General features: G+C 36.5%; 1 protein-coding gene across 3 annotated transcripts in view; it reads right to left on the bottom strand.

Moving 5' to 3' along the window:
* LOC125269226 (formin-1) overlaps nt 1-24,426 on the bottom strand; it is a 77,573-nt gene that overhangs the window by 31,800 nt on the left and 21,347 nt on the right. For all 3 annotated transcript variants that reach the window (XM_048192095.1, XM_048192096.1, XM_048192098.1), the window contains 5 exons: nt 22,591-22,708; nt 21,663-21,724; nt 18,369-19,087; nt 13,429-13,570; nt 2,228-2,315 (listed from right to left, as the gene is read on the bottom strand). In XM_048192095.1, coding sequence (XP_048048052.1) covers nt 2,228-2,315; nt 13,429-13,570; nt 18,369-19,087; nt 21,663-21,724; nt 22,591-22,708 — 1,129 coding nt within the window. The remainder of the gene's footprint in view (nt 1-2,227; nt 2,316-13,428; nt 13,571-18,368; nt 19,088-21,662; nt 21,725-22,590; nt 22,709-24,426) is intronic.

Raw genomic sequence — 24,426 nt, 5'->3', positions numbered from 1 at the left:
AGGAGAAACAAACACATCCTCATTATTCCTGCTGCTTCACACCAGATCCGCTCAGGATCACAGAGAGAAAACAACCGCAAAAACACACCGGAGGTGAAAGTCTGATACCTTCGCTTTTCTGCTTGAAATGTTTGTTTGCAGGTTTAAATGTGTCTCAGTGTGAATTTTGAGGTTATTTTCTCCCCAAAACACACTAAAATATGAAAGTCTGATATATTTGTGTCATTGACCAATAAGGTTTTTAAAAGTGTAAAAAAACATAATGGAGATATAGGTTTTATATATAATTACGTTTTTTTATATATATATAAGTTTTATTAAGTGTTAAGAATGAGATTATGTGGTTTTTATAATAAATTAACTCTGCTTTTGTCATTTTTTACAAGATGGACAAAATTTATCACCAAAAAAGTCATTTGGTTTAACCAAAATTTCAGTTTTACCGAATGATGATATTTTCAAACAATGCTAACAGGCTGATATCTAACAAAAGGACAATCAAACATTTTACATTTAGTTCAAGTTTTTAAAATATTACATCATTTTCCATGTTTTATAGCGGTTGCACCGAATGACCTGATGTTTCGGGACATGCGTATGATCAAGTAAAAACATGAATTTATCAAATAGTTAAGAGAGAGTTAGTTACTTTGCTTCACAACCATGTGGTCCTTTGCAGGTGTCTGAATGATGTCACATCCTGTCACATGATATTGACCGCATGACTTGATCCAAAATGATCCCTTTATATTGGTTACTCCGAATGACGTCAATGAAATTCATTTTTCCGGACATTTTTCTCATAACAAAGCAACGACTTCTACACATAATTTTAATGTCATTTTGCACTATGTTGATATATGATGTTATAAAATCATGCCAGAATAAAAAATATATACATTTATTACATTTTAAGATATTTTAATCACAAACGAACGGTTGGACGGTTAAACCGAATGACCTTTTGACACTTCAAAATCTTTAAAATACCTTTATATGTAGAAAAATATAATTAAAACCTTCTGGATTCAATAAATGAGATCTAGTTATACTTTAGATGTCATATCTTTGTTTTTTATTATTATTAAGGCCTTTGGACAAAAAAATGACCCATCACGTCATTGACCCAATTAAAGATTCAGATGTCATTCTACATCACATGTTTTCTGTTTGAAATGTTTAATTCCAGGTTTAAATGTGTGTTTTTTGGTGATATTTTAATCTAAGTGGTTTTATTAAATAGTCTGACTAGCTTCTCTTACTTTTCTGAATCCAGTTAGACCAATCAACTGACTTAAAGTTATGAACAGCAATTTCACACAGACAATTTATAGATATTTCAGATTGTGCTCTATTTCTATGCGACCAATCAGATGCAAGTCAATGAGTGTCACTGATCATGTGACTCGTCAGAGTCATTCAGATCTCACACAGCCTCCGTGCATCATTTGTCGTTTCAGTCATTATATGAATTTATTATTATATTTATTAATTTTTATTATTAATAATATTTTATATTTTATTAAATCATTGTCTTATTTTATTAATTTTAATAATACATTTAATTTATGTATTTATTAATAAAAAAGATAATGATAATTTTTTAAAATTGCTCCTTGCAAATCTGCCTTCAAAAGAATCTCCATTTCATACTTGGTCTTTAATTTGCAAACTTCAACATAATATTCCATTCTGAGTTCTATTTTATTCATATTATTATTACTAATATGATTATGCTCTCATGAATTTTAATAATACATATAACTTTATTTATTTATTAATAAAAAATAATTTTCATAAATTGCTCCTTTTTAAATCTATTTTCATTCAAAGCAATTTCATGCTTTGTCATTATTTTTGCAAAATTAAAATATTCCATTCTAAAGTTCTACTTGTACCATATATATCAAATAAAGTGTTAGAGTGTGTGTGTGTGTGTGTGTGACACTCTCAGATCATTAAGGAGGTGTTGCTCGTGTTGGCGCTGTGGAGACAGTCACCGGCTACAACAAACAAATCAACCTGCCAGCAGGATCAGACATGCAGGCGCTCGGACAACTGCACACACACACACACACAAACACACTCACACACCTCTCAAACATCCAACCGGAAAATAGATGCAGAAACAGAGAGAAGTAGATGGCCCATCTGTGACGTATGGTTCACGAGAGCGATGATCTGTGGTTCAACAACAGTAATAATGAGAAGGTGTTGGAGATCTCACCATGCTGAATGTCCTTCATCTCCAGGTGGAGGCTGGATATTAATATTCCCACGGCCTGAGAGCGTTTGCCATCCAGCAGCTTGATGATCTGCAAGAAACAAAAGATGCTGTCGTGATAAAGCTCTGTTTCAGGAGTCACGTCATGTGCCTTCATCTATAACAAGCAGAAACATCAAAACGAGCTTCAAACGCTCACATGTGATGCTGTCACAATCAGGACCTCGCTGTGAGAAAACGGCACCATAAAAGGGCATCATTGAGGTCTGGACGAGCACAGAGGAGATTTTATAACGAACTATAAATTCACAGGATTTTTATTTGTACCTACACATGGTCACAATTACTAATGACTGAATTCCCTCATAAAGGCCACAACAGTGTTGGCACGGTAAAGACCCGCTCTAAAACTTAATGTTTCGGTCTTCTTCATTAGGTAGCGACGGCACTGCGGTCGTTAAGCTACTGCGGCGTTCAGTGGGAACCAGCGCGACGGGGCTTTAGAAGTGAGTATTGCGTTACGGCAGGTGAAGTGAGCGTTCATTACTCATGTGATCAGAGATACAGACAGAACCGCTCTCTCGTATCACTCCACAATCATCTGATTAAACATTATTGAGAGATATGTGTGAATGTGAACTTAAAGGATTAGGTTACTTTCATTAATTTCCTGATTTAATTTATTAATTTCCTGATAATTTACTCATCCAAGATGTTCATGTCTTTGTTCCTTCAGTGGAAAAGAAATGAAGGTTTTTGAGGGAAACATTCCAGGATTTTTCTCCATATAGTGGACTTCACTGGGGTTCAACGGGTTGAAGGTCCAAATGTCAGTTTCAGTGCAGCTTCAAAGAGCTCTACATGATCCCAGACGAGGAATAAGAGTCTCATCTAGAGAAACCATCGGACATTTTCTGAAAAAAATAAAAAAATTATATACTTTTTAACCACAAATGCTCGTCTTGCTCTGTAACGTTTCTGCTTGTTTGCAATGCAATTGTAAATAAAGAATTGCATTGCAAACAAGCAAGTCACGCGTGATCTTTCCAACATGATTACGTCATGCGTGGAGCGTCACAGAAAACGCTGTACTTATTCAAACACCAGATCTTTATTTACAATTGCATTGCAAACAAGCAGAAACGTTACAGTGCAAGACGAGCATTTGTGGTTAAAAAGTATATAATCTTTATTTTTGTTTAGAAAATGGCCGATGGTTTCTCTAGATGAGACTCTTATTCCTCGTCTGGGATCATGTAGAGCTCTTTGAAGCTGCACTGAAACTGACATTTGGACCTTCAACCCGTTGAACCCCAGTGAAGTCCACTATATGGAGAAAAATCCTGGAATGTTTTCCTCAAAAACCTTCATTTCTTTTCCACTGACATGAACATCTTGGATGACATGGATGTGAGTAAATTGTCAGGACATTTTCATTCTGAAGTGAAATAAACCTCAGAGATTTTCCTCCATATTATCAGTTGATGCAGATTTGTGGGCTGCACATCAAGTTTGAGATGATGTGAAGATGGGTAGACTGGACATGTTCAGCAACAATACTCAATACTCAAAAGATGCTCAATTGGTACTAAGAGGCCCAAAGTGTGCGAAGAAAACATCCTCACACTATTACAAGACAGGATGATCCATGCTTTCATGTTGTTTACACCAAATTCTGACTCTTCCATCTGAATGATGCAGTAGAAATAAAGACTCATCGGAACAGGGAACGTTTTCCAATCTTCAGTGCTTATGTGAGTATCAGCTGAACCAGTCTGTTCATTCTCCTCTGGCATCAACAGGACATTATTTTCTCTGTAAACCCTGGAGATGGTTGAAAATCCCAGTAGATCAGCAGTTTCTGAAACACTCAGGCCGGTTAAATCACCTTTCTTCAGAGCAACTATCCACTGCAATAAACATTAATATTACATTGTTCCATGAGCTGAAGTTTATGAATTCTGGAATTTTAAACTCGATCCACATCCGTGTTCAGTCGGCCGTCGAGCGCTTCCCAGAATAGACGACCAATAAACAAAGCATTAAAGGCTTAAAGTCAGAAACAATTCAAATGTCAGTTTGTTTAAGCAGCATTATTACAGCTCAAGTCACATATTAATAATGATTCATCTGGCCGTGTGATGTTTACATACTTCACGGAGCTAGAGGAACGTCACGAGACGAGAGAAACTCCAGAACACGCAGCAGAAAGGGCCGAAAGGAAGAGAGAAGAAGAAAAATAAATAAACAATTAATTAACTAATTAATAGATAAATAAATATGCAAAATAAATAAATAAATAAAGTTGGAGTAATTTCTGCAGTTTTTTAGTAGAATGAACTCAACAGGTGATAATGAATATTTAAAATAGTGAAATTGAATATTACAACAGCACACACACACACACACACACACACACACACACACACACACACACACACACACACACACACACACACACACACACACGGCTCCTGACTCCAGTAGTATTCTGACGTCTTATACGCACAAATATTCGGACACATGTTCTCCTGAAAGCTCGGCTGACGCCACATGTTAGTCATTAGAGCTCGTCCAGTGAGGAGACGGAGATGACGGAGGCTCCGCCCCCTTCATGTCATCCCGCCGCGCTTTGATATGATAATCAGGAGCGAGAAAAGGCGCCGAGAATCCGTGCAGCGGATGCATCCGAACACATGACACAAATTAGCCGTCGTGTTTGACCCTGCCCTCCGCTGATTCCCAATTGATTGTTTTTGGGAGAGCTGCGCTGCTGATAGACGGCTTTCCGCACACTTTGAAGGGCGTGATTTCCATATTATCTACATGTGTCCGGCACAAACACACACACCAGCATTTGATTTACATAATATGTGCACAGATTAAAACACACACACACTCACAGATTTCCTCACCTCTCCCAACAGACTCGGACGCTAAAATAATAATAATAATAATAATAATAATAATAATAAAAAAAACTTTCTAAAATTTATTATGTATATAAAACTGTAGGAAATATTTAAAATGTTTAAAAAATACTTAAAATATACAAAATAATAAAATATTTTAATTGTGCACATTTAATTGATCAAACATATATGTAAATTAAAATAATATTATATATATATATATATATATATACAGTACAGTCCAAAAGTTTGGAACCACTAAGATTTTTAATGTTTTTAAAAGAAGTTTCGTCTGCTCACCAAGGCTACATTTATTTAATTAAAAATACAGTAAAAACAGTAATATTGTGAAATATTATTACAATTTAAAATAACTGTGTACTATTTAAATATATTTGACAAAGTAATTTATTCCTGTGATCAAAGCTGAATTTTCAGCATCATTACTCCAGTCTTCAGTGTCACATGATCCTTCAGAAATCATTCTGATATGATGATCTGCTGCTCAAGAAACATTTAATGTGTACAATTGTACAAAATATTTGTGTACAGTATTTTTTTTCAGGATTATTTGATGAATAGAAAGTTCAAAAGAACAGTGTTTATCTGAAATCTAATCTTTTGTAACATTATAAATGTCTTTACTGCCACTTTTGATTGATTTAATGCATCCTTGCTGAATAAAAGTATTCATTTCTTTAATTTCTTTTCAAAAAAATAACAAATAAAAATTCTTACTGACCCCAAACTTTTGAACGGTAGTGTATAATGCTACAGAAGCTTTGTATTTCAGATAAATGCTGTTCTTTTGAACTTTCTATTCATCAAGGAATCCTGAAAAAAAAAGTACACAACTGTTTTCAACATTGAAAATAATCATAAATGTTTATTGAGCAGCAGATCAGCATATTAGAATGATTTCTGAAGGATCATGTGACACTGAAGACTGGAGTAATGATGCTGAAAATTCAGCTTTGATCACAGGAATAAATTACTTTGTCAAATATATTTAAATAGTACACAGTTATTTTAAATTGTAATAATATTTCACAATATTACTGTTTTTACTGTATTTTTAATTAAATAAATGTAGCCTTGGTGAGCAGACGAAACTTCTTTTAAAAATATTAAAAATCTTAGTGGTTCCAAACTTTTGGACTGTACTGTGTATCCTTATAAATGGAAATGTAAGAATTGTTTTTTATATAAACATAAAAATAAACATTAATATATATATTTTTTTATATGTAAATGTAAGAAATATTTTACGTATATATATATAAAAAAATATATAAAAATACTTTAAATATATTAAATAATAAATATTTTAAATTTACTCACACACACACACACACACACACACACACACATATATATATATATATATATATATATATATATATATATCACTTCCAGTCAAAAGTTTGGAAACACTACTATTTTTAATGTTTTTGAAGTCTCTTATGCTCATTAAGGCTGCATTTATTTCATAATAAATACAGAAAAAACAGTCATATTGTGAAAAATTATTACAATTTAAAATTATGGTTTTCTATGTGAATATACAGTAAAGTGTAATTTATTCCTGTGATCAAAGCTGAATTTTCAGCATCATTACTCCAGTCTTCAGTGTCACATGATCCTTCAGAAATCATTCTGATATGATGATTTATTATCAATGTTGGAAACAGTTTTGCTGCTTAATATTATTTTATAATCTCTGATACTTTTTTCAGGATTCTTTGATGAATAAGAAGTTAATTTATTTAAAATATAAATCTTTTCTAACAATATAAATCTTTACTATCACTTTTTATCAATTTAACACATCCGTGCTGAATAAAAGTATTAATTTCTTTCAAAAAAAAAATAAGAAAAATGACTGACCCAAACTTTTTAACAGTAGTGTATATTGTTACAAAAGATTTCTATTTTAAATAAATGCTGATATTTTTTACCTTTTATTCATCAAAGAATCCTGAAAAAGTATCACAGGTTATAAAATAATATTAAGCAGCACAACTGTTTCCAACATTGATAATAAATCAGCATATTAGAATGATTTCTGAAGGATCATGTGACACTGAAGACTGGAGTAATGATGCTGAAAATTCAGCTTTGATCACAGGAATAAATTATATTTTAAAGTATATTAAAATAGAACATAATTTTTCACAATATTATTGTTTTTTTTGTATTTATTATGAAATAAATGCAGCCTTAATGATTAATCTGTGTCTGTGCTCTGGAGAGCGTCAAAGGTTTCTATTTACAACGTGTTTTGCAGCCTTGAGCAATGCAGCCGATCACAAACATTGATTTCTTGAACGCCACGGCCAATCAGAGGCGTTTTTTAAAGTATTTTTATATATTTGTTTAATTGTATGTAAAATATTTCTTACATATAAAGCATTTCTTTAATTGATGAATTCATATTCACTTTAACGTTTGAAAAACCCCACTTCTGTTAATTAGCTAATGCTGATCATCAGCTCACAGAGCCTGTTGCACACGTGAAGGCAAACACGCCTGCGCTGTCATCACTCTGAGCTCTCAGACGCGACGCCACATGTGAGACAGCAGCAGTATCGATCACGTCCCGACACACCTGACGCTCGCTATCGGCCCGTCGGATCCTGCTGTATTGCACCGTCAGGACATCGACTCCAGACTCGTCTGGCTTTCCTGGAGGCCGGATTCTCAGAAGGGTGATTCAGAACGTGTAAACACACACATAAATGATGGATCTGCAAACGTGTCGCTTGTGTTTAGCCATTCTTTCAGAAAATTTGCATCGTTCTGCCAAAACAAGAGAGTTCCAGCATCTATTAACCTTTTCACTGTCGCTTCATAACGAATCAGTGATTTCACTTAGAAATGCAGAGCATAGCTGGATACTCGCTCATAAAAATGCATTAATGCTAATTCACTTGAAATAACATTACTTTTGTGTTAAAAATCAGAAAAGCCTGCAGCTCTCACTGCAAAATGAAGTTCATCTATGGGAAACTGTAGTGATTCAATGGTTAAAGGTGATGTTGGAGATGTTTTGGATGCTCTAATACTTTCTTGCAGAATGAACTAAGTAAACAGCTGTAAACACTGGAGCTTTTAAACCGTTGCTCTGTTTGTTTGAGCGTCACGACCAGCTCAACACAGCAACACTGACTCAACCTCATGCAGTTAGTCATTATTTGTGCAATTCTGCATTTCAGATACGCTTCAGCTGTGAGGATCAGACGTCTGAACAACAGATACCTGCGATCACGAGAGATCCTCTCACACTCATACTCTATAAAGACTGTGCCAGTGACGGGTGATGGATGAGATTCACATCACAACTAACCAAGTGCATTTATTTACTGGCATTTCTCTCGAAAACTCATTCACATATTTTTATGCAAATTTTGGGATATTGCATAATAAACACTGGATGGAAATACCAAAACATATGCGCTCAATAGAGGCGGCTATTTTCTATTATTCAAGAAGAAAACATGCGCATAAACTACAATGGAAACACATTTAATGAATAAATTCCTGGATGTAAATCACGTTTTAGTAATTTTGTAGGGTGTTTTTGCCATTTTTTATTAGTTTTTAAATAAAAAATATGTCTATATTGTCTTTCTGTCACGGTGCACACAAGAACAAGATGGTAAGAACCAAGTGCAGCGATGTTTATTACAGGAAACTCCAAGCACATAATCCAGAACACAGGTAAAGGTTAAACTCCACAAAACAGTCCAATAACAGAAAGCTAGAGAAACAAAAGTGCACGTAACATAAACAACAAACCACAACCAAGGACAGAAACAACTGAGACTAAATAGACAGACACTAACGAACAAACACAAAACAGCTGGGTGCAATGAATGGGATAATGAGTCCAGGAGGTGAGTATGGGTAATGAAGTCCAAAACAGTGAAACAAGAATCCATGTTGGAGACTTTATTAATTTTTTTGCCACTTTTTTGCAAATTTGGCCAGGGTGCCGGGGTTAAACTACTCTTTTTCGAAGGATATCCTGGGATTTTTAATGACCACAGAGCAGTGTGTATTTTGACAGCAAATTTTGATTTAGTTTTAGTCATAGTCTTATAGCAGTTCATTATTAGTTCATGTTAATGAAGTTAACTTATGTTAACTAATGAACCTCATTGTAAAGTGTTAGCGAATATGAGATTAGCAGTCTGTTAAATTCATTTTACAAGAATAATAAACACAAAAAGGACTGTTTGAGTCGAGTATTGTGCATTTTTCCCTTGCTACCATTTTTTATTAGTTGTTTAATTATTTTAACGGAACCGGAATCGGAATCGTTAGGCAGAACCGGAAAATTTCTTACGATTCCCAACCCTAATTTTAGTAAATTTAAAATTTAAAAGTGTTTTTGACTGTTCAAGTGCAAAAAGACACGAAAGAGAGCTCAATTCAGTACTTGTCATGGTCTAGGGTAGCCTAGGTTTTAAAATTTTTGATTAGATTTTTTAGTTTTTCTGCTTTTATTGTAATTTTAGCTACAATTTTTTTGTGTTTATGTCTTTTAGTTCTGGCTTTTAGATGTCTATATAGTTTTTTTTCTGTTTTAGATATTTTAGTACATCAAATTAAGCTAAGCTCAGAAACAAGATGAAATAACATTTTTTATCAAGTATGAAGCTTTTTATGGTTTTAGGTTTAGTTAACTATAATAATTCTGATTCTTATAAAATCTATATTGAATAATGTGTCAAATAATATTCTTAGTGTTTCCTTCCTATGGCAGAAGCTATAGTTTATGAATTAAATGGAAAATTAAATTCAAATTAAATACAGTATATTGTGTCAACAAAATAACAATAATGACCAGGAAAAAAAACGTAGGCTATAAGTGTGTGATTTTTAACTATAAATGAGCCCAAAATACACCATGACTCTTATTTTGAAATGTCTGCACTCTGCACTGTAGCAGGCTGCTCATTCAGGTGATAAAATATGCTTTCTTACAACCGTCTAAAACATATTACCATATAAACATCGTATAGTAAACATTATAAGTCATCAACATTAGTTCATAAGCAATTGTTTGACATAAATGTGCGCTATTCATTGACTGTGACCCGCTCTGAAGCAGTCTCGTTATTTTTTTTTTGTAATTTAGTCATAGTTGTAGTCGTTCAAAACTCAAAACATTCAAAAATGTCATTGACGAATAATTTTCATTATTCGTCAACACATTAACGCTGCCACAGAGAGTCAGGACCTCGGTTTAACGTCTCATTCGAAGGATCTGAAGCGGTTCCAACACTTCTTCAAACACTGTGGGAACGTTACTTTTGAATGTTCTCTTAACATTTTGAAACAAGTAGTAACATTTAAAAAATGTTAGACAAATGTCCAACTAAAGCATTTCAGAAAACAAAAGTTGCATGTACACTGCCCTCCAAAAGTTTGGAAACACCCCTGGTAAAGTGTGGTTTTGGATGATATCAGCATAAATCCTTATCATTTTTTGGTGCAAATACATTAAAGTAACTTGACATTATCATTGAAGACCAGCAATAATAATTTTCATTTTGATTACATAATAATGGCAATATATGCATGTCAAAATCAGACATGCCCCTTTGCCAGCTGTGATGTTGGTCACTGGATTAATCTTGGCCCAGGTTTGTAAAAGATCTTTGGGTCAGCACACCTTAATAGCTTCAACAATAGATTGACAATTAAGTTTAGAATACAATGAACCAATCAGAGCCCAGTTTAGGTCAGATAGCTGCTAATGCTGGATATTTTGATTAATCAAATGTGAGTTTTTTTCTATGTATAAACTGTTTATATAAAAAATATGTTTTTGTAGTTTGTGTTGTCCCTTATCAGTGCAAAATTATCACAAATTAAAAAGGATTCATGCCAATATTGTCCAAAACCCTACTTTTCTAGGGCGTTTCCAAACTTTTGGAGGGCAGTGTACGATGTATTTTTGTGCTAACATTTTGAGAACATTATAAAAGACCAGATAACTTTGAACAAACATTGGATTAATGTTACTGGAAGAAGGTTTGTTCATAACTTCGAGAGAACCTTAAAAGTTAAACAAAGTTCTGAGAATGTTCCTGTAAGCTAGAGTGAGGAGCAGAATTAAGTTTGTTGAAACAGACCAGCAAAGACTCGACAGGAGCGATGTCTGATGCTCATGTAGCAGAAGCCCAGAGTGACCACACACACACACACACACACACACACACTCCGGCGACGTGGAGCCCCAGCTGATTGATCAGGTGTGTCTGGACTGTTTTGGGTCTTCTTGGACGCCAGACCAGTGCTGACCTGCACAATCAGTCATTACACTCACAACTGCACTGTACAGAGAAAACACACTGCAGACACTGCTGAAAGAGTCATTTCTACCTGATCCCACCAAAATATCTGACTTGAATAAAGCCGGTTTATTCAACATGTACTCGAACAGTAAAACTCAAAATCATTTGTACACTCCATACAAACTCTCAGACCAAAAAAAGCTCAGGCTCAATTGATAATATTATCTTAGAAACTCCTCTCGGGCATGCAGGTGCAGCTCCAATCTCATTGAATGCGGAAACATCAAATTCTCAAGCTTTCGATTAAATTTCATATTTGAAATCAGCAATGAAATCTGACAACAACTTTTGTTTCTAAACACTCGAATCATGACATTTACCAGTCGGCGATTGGCTCTTATTTAGAAGGCGGGACTTATTCCGCCCTATTGCGCGTTGCATCTTTTCTCTTCTCTGATGACGAGGGCGGGGCAACCTGTCACTCACATGAGATCCACCAATAGCAAACCACAACCATCCAATCAATTCCACAGACAAAATCAAGCCCCGCCCTACATTTGTTCTTGTTTGCGAAGCGTTTCACTCGTATATACGACACAATAGAGAAGAAAAGACCAGCGAAACTTACGTTTCATGATATTTATAGTCAGTTGAGTTAAAGCTCTACAATTAATATGAAATATTAATAGCTCAGATCATTTGATTTTGGAAGAAGGCCCCGTCCTACATTTGTTCTTGTTTGCGAAGACGTTTCACTTGTATATAGGGCACAATAGAGAAGAAAAGACCAGCACAACTACCCTTTCATGACTTTGAGGTTATTGGGTTTGGTAGTGAGACACAGAATGAGCCTGAAACGCCCTCTAGTGGTGAAAATGATGTGGCTTCATTTAAAGGTGCCCTAGAACTTTTTTTAAAAAGATGTAATATAAGTCTAAGGTGTCCCCTGAATGTGTCTGTGAAGTTTCAGCTCAAAATACCCCATAGATTTTTTTAAATTCATTTTTTTAACTGCCTATTTTGGGGCATCATTATAAATGAGCCGATTCAGGGCTACTGGCCCTTTAATTCTCGTGCTCCACGCCCACAGAGCTCGCGCTTGCCTTAAACAGTGCATAAACAAAGTTCACACAGCTAATATAACCCTCAAATGGATCTTTACAAAGTGTTCGTCATGCATGCGTCGGATTATGTGAGTATTGTATACTGTTATATTGTTTACATTGATTCTGAATGAGTTTGATAGTGCTCCGTGGCTAGCGGCTAATGCTACACTGTTGGAGAGATTTATAAAGAATGAAGTTGTGTTTATGAATTATACAGACTGCAAGTGTTTAATAATGAAAATAGCGACGGCTCTTGTCTCCTTGAATACAGTAAGAAACGATGGTAACTTTAACCACATTTAACAGTACATTAGCAACATGCTAACGAAACATTTAGAAAGACAATTTACAAATATCACTAAAAATATCATGTTATCATGGATTCATGTCAGTTATTCTCCATCTGCCATTTTTCGCTATTGTTCTTGCTTGCTTACCTAGTCTGATGATTCAGCTGTGCACAGATCCAGACGTTAATACTGGCTGCCCTTGTCTAATGCCTTGAACATGAGCTGGCATATGCAAATATTGGGGGCGTACATATTAATGACACCGACTGTTACGTAACAGTCGGTGTTATGTTGAGATTCGCCTGTTCTTCTGAGGTCTTTTAAACAAATGAGATTTATATAAGAAGGAGGAAACAATGGAGTTTGAGACTCACTGTATGTCATTTCCATGTACTGAACTCTTGTTATTTAACTATGTCGAGGTAAATTCAATTTTTCATTCGAGGGCACCTTTAAGTACAAGCTATAAACACTCTATGTATTCATGCTAACACACAAAGCATCTTTACAGGAAGTTTACAGAAATCTTCTGACTGTTATGTACAAACAGCAAAGATATCAATCTCATTATTTGTCATGGCTGTGACGCACCTTTTTGGCTTTGTTCTTCTTCTCGTACGTGTCTGACAGCGGTTTCTTCTTGGCTTGTACGGCAGCTTTAGAGAACAGATCCTCAAATTCTTTGGTGTTTATGATATCGGGCTCTTCCAGTGAATTCCAGAGTGTGTTATTACTGTAAAACACACACACACACATCGGTCAGTGTTTGAGAACATGGGTCAAGCTCTCTTAAAATAACACTGATGGAGGAACAGATGTGAAAAGGCATACAGCATTAGTTTATTTCTACTTTGAGGTTTTTGCTGTAACTCCATAAAACTGAAGACACTGAGACTGAAGTATCTCTGAACGACTCTCTCAGACTCCAGTATCGAGGATGAGAATTATTTGGTTTCTGCTGTTGCTGAGAAACACGAGCAACACAAACAGGCCGAGGGAGACTTTAAAGAGTCTGAGTTTCCACTCCTTTATCCTGAGGGAAAAAAACTTATTTCGGGCAATACAGCCTGATAAGAGGATATATATCCCAGCAGCCGTTCGGCATAAAGCCTATTATTATTTGATAAACATTCTCGTAATGTTGAGAGGTGACGTTCTTAGAACAAACATAGGAACATCCTTATGATGTCATTAATGTTTGCTGAATGTTTTTGTGATGTTAGCAGAAAACATTGTGACAACCAGAAACTTTGTTGGGACAAACTTTTATGTTGGCTTGACAAAGTTCGAAAGTTTTATCATGTTGTTAGCATGTCTTTTGTAGCATGTTTTAGTACATTGCGAGTATGAATTATCTCATTGCTAACATTGTGCATGCTGCTAGCATGTTTTAACATGTTGCTAGTGTGATTTATCGCATTGCAATGATTATTTAGCATGCTGATAACATGTTTACCAAATTGTTAGCATTAATCAGCATTTTGCTAACAGGTTTTAACCTTGTTACTATGAATTAGAATGTTGCTAACATGTTTTAACACATTGGCAGCATGAATTAACATGTTGCTAGCATGAATTAGCACACTGCTAGCATGATTTATTGCATTGCTACCATTATTTAGCATTCTGCTAACATGTTTACCACATTGTTAGGATGAATTAGCATTTTGCTAGCAGGTTTAACACATTGGTAGCATGAATTAACATGTTCCTAGCATGAATTAGCACAATGCTAGCATGAATTAACGTGTTGCTAGCATTAATTAACATGCTGTTAACATGTTTACCACATTGTTAGCATGAATTAGCATGTTGCTAACATGTTTTAGCACACATTGGTAACATGAATTAACATGTTGCTAGCATGAATTAACACACTGCTAAGATGATTTATTGCATTGCTACCATTATTTAGCATGCTGCTAACATGTTTACCACATTGTTAGCATGAATTAGCATGTTGCTAGCAGTTTTAACCTTGTTGTTATGAACTAGAACGTTGCTAACATGTTTAACACATTGGTAACATGAATTAACATGTTGGTAGCATGAATTAGCACATTGTAAACATGAATTAGCATGTTGATAGCATGATTTATCATGCTGCTAGCATGTTTTAGCACATTGGTAAACATGAATTATCATGTTATCATGTTTTTGGATGTCTTACCAAATTGTTAACGATTTAACACTTTCTTAACATGTTTTAACACATTGCTAACATGAAATAGCATGTTGCTAGTATGATTAAGCATGTTGCTAGCATGTTTTAGCACATTGGTAACATGTTTTAGCACATTGCTAGCATGAATTAGCATGTTGTTAGCATGTTCTTAGAACATAATTCGTGGAATATTATACATAACTGATGAATGAAATCTTGGGAGAAAACGTTTTTTACTACTATTCTTAGAAAGTTCTTTAATCATTAGAGGCACAGAACTTGTTTGTTCAATAACTACAGTAGTATATTAACGATAGAAAAATGACTCTGGCTCGCCAGTATTTTCGAGCTCACAGAACTGGTCTGCTATCAAACAATCAAAATGTTTGATAAAACACAGAAATGCAGTAGCAGCCACAGATGTCACGGCTGAGCAGCGCGACTGTAATGATGTAATTTACCAGCACCACTGTAACATTTACTGCCTCAGTAGAGCTGCAGGCGCGTGCGGTGAAGAATCACTGTACATCCTTCTCTAATCCCTTGAACAGTAACACAGGCCCATAAAGCTGCTCATATAAACACTTGAACGCGCAGCGGAAGCTCCTGAGCCCGTGACACAGGCGTGCAGATGCATTCACACAGCACTGGAGCACTGAGTGTGTGCGCGAGTCTTCGAGTAGAAATTAATGATACTGACTAAAACTACATTTATGCATTTGGCAGATGCTTTTATCCAAACTGACTTCCATTGCATTCTAAGTATGTATGCGATCAGTTCATGCATTTTGAATTGAACCCATGACCTTGGCATTGCTAGTAAATATGATATTTGTGGTAACACTTATAATAAGTTTAATGCAGATGGACAAAGACATCTGTCTGAATGCGTTTGAGTAATTAAACTGCAACTTTAAGCCCAGAAACGTTTATATTTGGCAGACATTTTGCACTAAGTGCAAATAGCATTAAAAAGTTCAAATAGTACGGAGTTCCTAAAGGGACATGGTGATAGAAAAAATATAAGACGGCAGGAAATAGCATAAGTCAATGCTTTTGCGTTCCCCCAAGAAACTTTGCGTTTGTTCGCAAAAGTTTTGCATTTTGCAAAGTTTCTTGGGAGAACACAAAAGTTTCTCAGGGAAACGCAACAGTTTTGCAAGTGAACGCAAAGTTTCTCGGGGGAACGCAAAAGTTTCTCAGGGAAACGCAATAGTTTTGCGAGTAAATGCAAAAGTTTCTAGGGGGAACGCAAAAGTTTCTCGGGAGAATGCAATAGTTTTGCGAGAGAACGCAAAGTTTCTCAGGGAAACGCAATAGTTTTGCGAGTGAACGCAAAGTTTCTCGGGGGAACGCAAAAGTTTCTCAGGGAAACGCAATAGTTTTGCGAGTAAATGCAAAAGTTTCTTGGGGGAACGCAAAAGTTTCTCGGGAGAATGCAATAGTTTTGCGAGAGAACGCAAAGTTTCTCAGGGAAACACAACAGTTTTGCAAGTGAACGCAAAGTTTCTCGGGGGAACGCAAAAGTTTCTCAGGGAAACGCAATAGTTTTGCGAGTAAATGCAAAAGTTTCTTGGGGGAACGCAAAAGTTTCTCGGGAGAATGCAATAGTTTTGCGAGAGAACGCAAAGTTTCTCAGGGAAATGCAATAGTTTTGCGAGAGAACGCAAAGTTTCTCAGGGAAATGCAATAGTTTCTTGGGGGAACGCAATAGTTTTGCGAGTGAATGCAAAGTTTCTCGGGAGAACGCAACAGTTTTGCGAGTGAACGCAAAGTTTCTCTGGGGAACGCAAAAGTTTCTCAGGGAAACGCAACAGTTTTGCAAGTGAACGCAAAGTTTCTCGGGGGAACGCAAAAGTTTCTCAGGGAAACGCAATAGTTTTGCGAGTGAACGCAAAGTTTCTTGGGGGAACGCAAAAGTTTCTTGGGGGAACGCAAAAGTTTCTCAGGGAAACGCAATAGTTTTGCGAGTAAATGCAAAAGTTTCTCAGGGAAACGCAATAGTTTTGCAAGTGAACGCAAAGTTTCTCGGGGGAACGCAAAAGTTTCTCAGGGAAACGCAATAGTTTTGCGAGTGAACGCAAAGTTTCTCAGGGGAACGCACAAGTTTCTCAGGGAAACGCAAAAGTTTTGCAAGTGAACGCAAAGTTTCTCGGGAGAACGCAACAGTTTTGCGAGTGAACGCAAAGTTTCTCAGGGGAACGCAAAAGTTTCTCAGGGAAACGCAACACTTTTGCAAGTGAACGCAAAGTTTCTCGGGGGAACGCAAAAGTTTCTCAGGGAAACGCAACAGTTTTGCAAGTGAACGCAAAGTTTCTCGGGGAAACGCAATAGTTTTGCGAGTGAACGCAAAGTTTCTCAGGGGAACGCAAAAGTTTCTCAGGGAAACGCAACACTTTTGCAAGTGAACGCAAAGTTTCTCGGGGGAACGCAAAAGTTTCTCAGGGAAACGCAACAGTTTTGCGAGTGAACGCAAAGTTTCTCGGGGGACCGCAAAAGTTTCTCAGGGAAACGCAACAGTTTTGCGAGTGAACGCAAAGTTTCTCGGGGGAACGCAAAAGTTTCTCAGGGAAACGCAACAGTTTTGCGAGTGAACGCAAAGTTTCTCGGGGGAACGCAAAAGTTTCTCAGGGAAACGCAACAGTTTTGCAAGTGAACGCAAAGTTTCTCGGGAGAACGCAACAATTTTGCGAGTGAACGCAAAGTTTCTCGGGGGAACGCAAAAGTTTCTCAGGGAAACGCAACAGTTTTGCAAGTGAACGCAAAGTTTCTCGGGAGAACGCAACAATTTTGCGAGTGAACGCAAAGTTTCTCGGGGAACGCAAAAGTTTCTCAGGGAAACGCAACAGTTTTGCAAGTGAACGCAAAGTTTCTCGGGGGAACGCAAAAGTTTTGCAAGTGAACGCAAAGTTTCTTGGGAGAACGCAATAGTTTTGCGAGAGAACACAAAGTTTCTCAGGGGAACGCAAAAGTTTCTCAGGGAAATGCAACAGTTTTGCAAGTGAACACAAAGTTTCTCAGGGGAACGCAAAAGTTTCTCAGGGAAATGCAACAGTTTTGCAAGTGAACGCAAAGTTTCTCGGGGGAACGCAAAAGTTTCTCAGGGAAACGCAATAGTTTCTTGGGGGAACGCAATAGTTTTGCGAGTAAATGCAAAGTTTCTCGGAGGAACGCAAAACCTTTGCAAAAGAATGCAAAGTTTTTTGAGCGAACAGGGTAATTTCCAAACCATCATGACTTTTTCCTGTGGAACACAAATGCAGATATTTTGAAGAATGTTGGAAACCAAATATCATTAAAACTCAATGACTCTCACTGTATGGCAAAAAAAAAAAAGAATGATCATTTCTGGGTGTAGAGGACTTACTTGTTGTCCTGAATCTGAATGCGGTTCCAGTAAAGCGGTTTCATGGGACAGGCCGGTTCCACCGCGGGCTTACGTGGCGCTTTCTCAGCCGCCTGTCCGAATCCAGACCAGCCGAGAGTGGGAGGCGGAGGTGGGCCGCCAAAGCCCGGCATGGGTGGAGGAGGAGGCGGGGCTCCAGGTAGACCAGGTGGGGGTGGAGCAGGAGGAGGAGCTCCAGGGAGGGGTGGTGGTGGGGGCGGAGCATATGCACCGGGAAGGGGCGGAGCAGGAGGAGGAGCTCCTGGGAGAGGAGGAGGTGGGGGCGGGGCAGGTGCAAGCCCAGGTAAAGGTGGAGGAGGGGGAGGAGGAATAAGGGGGGCGGAGCTACCTGGAAGAGGAGGAGGTGGAGGAGGAGCTCCTGGGCTCACACCCAAACTCACACTGATGGAGTCCAGGTTTAGTTTTTTGGGGAGGTTGGAGCTGGTGTTCAGCGCTGGTCTTGTTTCTTCACCCTCGGGGGTTTTGATGAAGGTCTCGCGGTCGGTCTGGACGCACACATTGCGGAAGCTTTTGGGCGGCAGGTCGTCTTCGGTGGAGACACACACCTCCTGCAGCTCACCGCGCTCCCGTACAGAGCTACACGCCTGATCCTGCTGCATCCTGTCGATGACAGACTCCAAACGGGCCACGACCTCTGCATGCTCGCCTCGGACCTGGAAAAGCCGTAGCTCGAAATCCGCCTGGATTCATACACATGTAAAAAAGTATGTTAGTGATATGATATATATCCTTCAGAAAATGTACAAATCTACACAGCAAAATCCCCAGGGTTAAATCAACTCTGCTCAGAGTATATTTGGTTATATTAGCAATTAATAAGGCTGTGACAAGTCACTTGCAGTTCTTGTTTTTTCTTATTTCTTCAGTGATTCTGCTTGTTAACAGCAGGTGTTCATCACTAATGCTCAATCATTACTTAATTAATTGCTTAATTATCTCATTCAATTTAACTCTGCTTCAGTGTTATTTTAACACCATTTAGAGAGGGACCATATGTACTCTGAGCAGAGCTGATTTAACTCTGGGGATTTTGCTGTGTAGTAAGTTATTAGTTAAGTGAAATTCAGAATTTACCTAAAAATGACCAAAATACAAAAACAGCAAATCACACGTAACATCTGAAATGATTCCAGTCAGTACGCTGACTGTTTGTGTGAGTATAGCCGCTGGATCAGAGCGGCACATTCAGACTCTTTCTTCAGTCAGAAATAATGGAGGGTTTTCCTGAGCGAACGCGACAGCTCCGACCGCAGCTTTACAGATGAGATCTCGAGACACGTTCAGCAGTAAACCATCATCTTTTTTCATACGAGGAGCAGCCAGGAGCATCTGGAGTCCATCAGAACATCATGGCTTCCCTTCATGCTGCCCTCACATTCAATATCACTGTTTACAGTCAAAGGTCACCACATTAAACACTGGAAATACATTAACCTGCAGCAACGGGCAAGGGTGCTTATGAAAACGAGATGTCCTCTCTGGCAGACAGGCTCAATGTGATGACAAAATCAATATATATATATATAATACACTGCCAGTCTGTAATAATTAAAAATTTTTTATGTTTTTTGAAAGAAGTCTTTTCTGCTCACCAAAGCTGCATTTATTTGATTAAAAATGCAAAAAATCATGAACTATTATTACAATGCAAAACAGCTCCCAGAGCAGAAGTGTTGAACCTGAGAGAGAGTTTGGCTTTCAGGGTCGATCATAAAGCACACGTGACGTTGTGCTCGTAAAGCAGTACTGCGTCTACGTCACTGATTTTCCACATCGGCTCTTGATGGTTTTATATACTTTCAAAAATGATAAAACGTCATATTGTCCAGACTGCAAATGGACTGCTGGGAGCTGTCTTCATATCTTGGCGCATCAATCCTTGAAGTAAATCTGCATTTAGTGCTAAACTGACAGCAGGAGAAAAACTGAATGCTGAATGAATTTAGAGACTGCAGGAGAGTGAGATTAAATCAGCATCTGGTTACCCATTACCTTACAATCACTATGACATGGAGAATTTACTGTTTTCTTAATACATTCCTGGTCTTATTGTAAATTATTCATCAGTCATGTTATGCTTAAGGAAAAATAATAATTTAGAATAAATAATTATACCATCACTGAGATATTACAATAGCTTTCATATATATATTTTCCATTTTCAGTCATTTTGTTGTGCGTTTTTGTCATTTGTATTAGTTTTATTTAACCTAGTCTATATATTTTTTCCAGTTTTAGATATTTTGACAAAATAAATGAGAAAAAAAAAAGAATTGGTATTTATTTTTATTTTATGTCATTTTTTTATTTTAGGAAGAAATTAATATATATATATATATATATATATATATATATATATATATATATATATATATATATATATATGAAAAATAAATGGTATATATCATATGTATATATCAAATATTGTATGTTTTTGTCATTTGTATTAGTTTTTTTTAATATGTCTATATAGTTTTTTATTTCAGGTTTAATTATTTTGGTACAAGTTAAACTAAATGACATTAAGAAATGCTAAGATATTTTATTTATGTATGTTATTTTTATTTCAGGAAGAAATTAATTAATGTAATATAATTATATATTTAATAATATATATTATATGTATACATCAAATATTGTGCGTTTTTGTCATTTGTATTAGTTTTTATGACTATCGTTTTATATATTTATTTCAGGTTTAATTATTTTGGTACAAGTTAAACTAAATGAAATTAAGAAATGTTATTTATTTATGTTATTTCAGCAAGAAACTAGCTCAAGGTGTGTGTTTATATATATATAAACAATTTGTATATATTTATTATGTATATATTATATATAATATGTGAAATAAAAATATTTTCTTACATTAATACAATTTAATATAATATTTATATTAGATTAAAAATATGAATCACTTATTTCATTATATTATTTATTATTATAGATATCTAGAATATATAATATATGTAATATATAATATAATTTAGCCAGAATTACAAAAATATTGTGTGTAAAATTGTGTATATTTCAGTTCAAGTTTATTTTATTTCAAGTAACAATTATTTTAAATGCTTTTAGTTTTAGCTAACTACAATAACCCACTCAGAAACAGCCGTACGTTTTTCTTAAAGAGGAAATCTGTTACTGACGCTCAGATCTGGAGGCCGAACGGGGCTCGATTACACCGTCTCTCATGACATCTAGTGTTGTCTCTCAGTACTGCAGCTCTGATGAGAACGGAGCGACACTTACATGCAGTTTCTCCAGCTCCTCTTTACACTCTCTCTTCAGCTGCAGGAGGGCGGCCTGGTGCTCTGAGGACCACAAAACAACAGACACACTCAATAATGACACTACTGTATCAGCAGAACCACAACTTGATTCATAACCTCAAGTTATTCTCCTATTTATCACCGTAAAGCTGCTTTGAAACGATCTGTATTGCATAAAGCGCTGTAGAAATAAAGCTGACTTGACCTACACAAACTGCAAAAATAATTCATCTAAGCTGCTACTTGTTTCAGAACGCTCAGATCATTCATAACTTAATGAATGCATGCATGTTTTACACGTTCAGTCGAGCACTTAGATGTTATCTGAAGCTCACGCACGTCTGGACTTCACACCCATCTGTCAGACTCCACTGGAGTTTGAACTGCCCTAGTTGGAGTTCTTCACCATTAAGGTCAGAGCTGGATGTACCAGTGCGGCTGGTTTTGTTACGAGTCAGAAGCGATTAACAGGCTTTGTGTAATTTGTAAATCAACTGCCTGTGTTCAGCTGTTCTGTGGTCAAACGAGGATGCTGCTTTGCATTTGATTAACAGCATCACATGACACCGCAAAACATAGAGCACATTTATGATTATTATGATCAGTGTTGAAACTGCGATACATTTTATTCGTCAGGATTCTTTGATGAATAGAACATTTATTTGAAATAGAATCTTTTGTAACATTATAAATGTCTTTACTGTCACTTTTGATCAGTTTAATGCGTCCTTGATGAATAAAAGTGTTCATTTCTTAAATAAACTTTTGACTCTGGTATGTTTGATCTGATCCCAGTGATTGTTGAAAGTGCAGATGCAACTTTTACCCACAATACGGTTAACTTCATACAGTTGATTCATTTGTTGACAGTGTAAGAGTTTGTGGTCGTAAGAGAAAATGAAGCTCACCTGCTTCAGTGTAACGCAGTCCGACCTTCTCCTCGCCATCCTCTTTGGGCGGAGGCCAGACGGCCTGCAGACGTCCAGGCGTTCGGTCCTCACCATCGGACGGAGACGTGACTTCAGACTGAGAAGAAACACAAACACAGAAGTTAAAAACTGCACTGCATGAAAACAAACAACCCAAGAAGAACGTTTTTGCTTACGTTCCCATGAAAATGTTATTTCTGAACATTCAAAACATCCAGTTTTTTTAACATTTTAAAAAGTTTTTTCATGGTTGTGTGAACGTCATTTTTCAAACATTATGGGAACGTTACTTTTGCATGTTCTCTGAACGTTCTGAAACAAGTAGAAACATTTAAAAACTAAAACGCCCATTAATGATAACATTTTGAGAACATTATTAAAACTTTGAGCAAATGTTCTATTAACGTTACTGGAAGAACGTTGTCAGAACGTTCCCTGTTAGCTGGAATTTGATTTATTTCAGTATTCATATTTAGTATTTCATAACTAACCAAAGTTAAATTAATTTATAAAGCACTTTAAAAAGCGAAAGTAGACCAAAGAATGTGAGATTAACACTCACCAAACACCGAATGCAAGTGAAAACTGGTTTTGAATAAAACTTTACTTGCCAGTTGACCAAGACCAGCGTGGTTACCTGGATTAACTCCAACTGCAAGAAAGATAATCTCCACCAAAACACAAATATATTTGGAGCCAAATTTCACAGACTGACTGATCACATGTATGATGTTCAGAGCGACAGGATCACCTGCACTGACTGACACTACAATGCCAGAACATGTTTTTAAAGGTTTAGTTCAGTTCAGAATTAAAATGTCCTGATCATTTACTCATCCAAGATGTTCATGTTTCTTTCTTCAGTTGAAAAGAAATTAGGAAAACATTCCAGGATTTTTCTCCATATAGTGGACTTCACTGGGGTTCAACGGGTTGAAGGTCCAAATGTCAGTTTCAGTGCAGCTTCAAAGAGCTCTACATGATCCCAGACGAGGAATAAGAGTCTCATCTAGAGAAACCATCGGACATTTACTAAAAAAAAATAATCATTATATACTTTTTAACCACAAATGCTCGTCTTGCACTGCTCTGTAACGTTTCTGCTTGTTTGCAATGCAATTGTAAATAAAGATCTGGTGTTTGAATAAGTACAGCGTTTTCTGTGACGCTCCACGCATGACGTAATCATGTTGGAAATCACACGTGACGTAGGCAGAAGTACTGATCCAGTGTTTACAAAGTGAGCGATCAAAGATTAAGTCAAACGGCCTTTACAAAAAAAGATAAAACAACGATGTCAAACGATATTGAAGTTGGAGGAGAAAATGAGATGGAGTTTTTCGCCCTACCGCGGTACTTCCGCCTTTCCAACATGATTACGTCATGCGTGGAGCATCACAGAGCAGTGCAAGACGAGCATTTGTGGTTAAAAAGCGTATAAATTTGTATTTTTTTTAGTAAATGTCCGATGGTTTCTCTAGATGAGACTCTTATTCCTCGTCTGGGATCATGTAGAGCTCTTTGAAGCTGCACTGAAACTGACATTTGGACCTTCAACCCGTTGAACCCCAGTGAAGTCCACTATATGGAGAAAAATCCTGGAATGTTTTCCTTCATTTCTTTACCACTGAAGAAAGAAAGACATGAACATCTTGGATGACATGGAGGAGAGTAAATTATCAGGAAATTAAACCTAATAAACCTATCAAAAAATAAAACCTTTAAAAATTAGATAAAAAAACTATTTTATTAAGATGCTAGAAATGAATGCATGTACAAAACCATAAAGTAAAGAACTAATAATTAATGAAATAT

The sequence above is a fragment of the Megalobrama amblycephala genome, linkage group LG5, assembly GCF_018812025.1.
Source record: "Megalobrama amblycephala isolate DHTTF-2021 linkage group LG5, ASM1881202v1, whole genome shotgun sequence".
NCBI classification, from domain to species: Eukaryota; Metazoa; Chordata; class Actinopteri; order Cypriniformes; family Xenocyprididae; genus Megalobrama; species Megalobrama amblycephala.
Note: the sequence above shows the minus strand (reverse complement) of the source record. Positions and strands in the feature narration are given on the sequence as shown.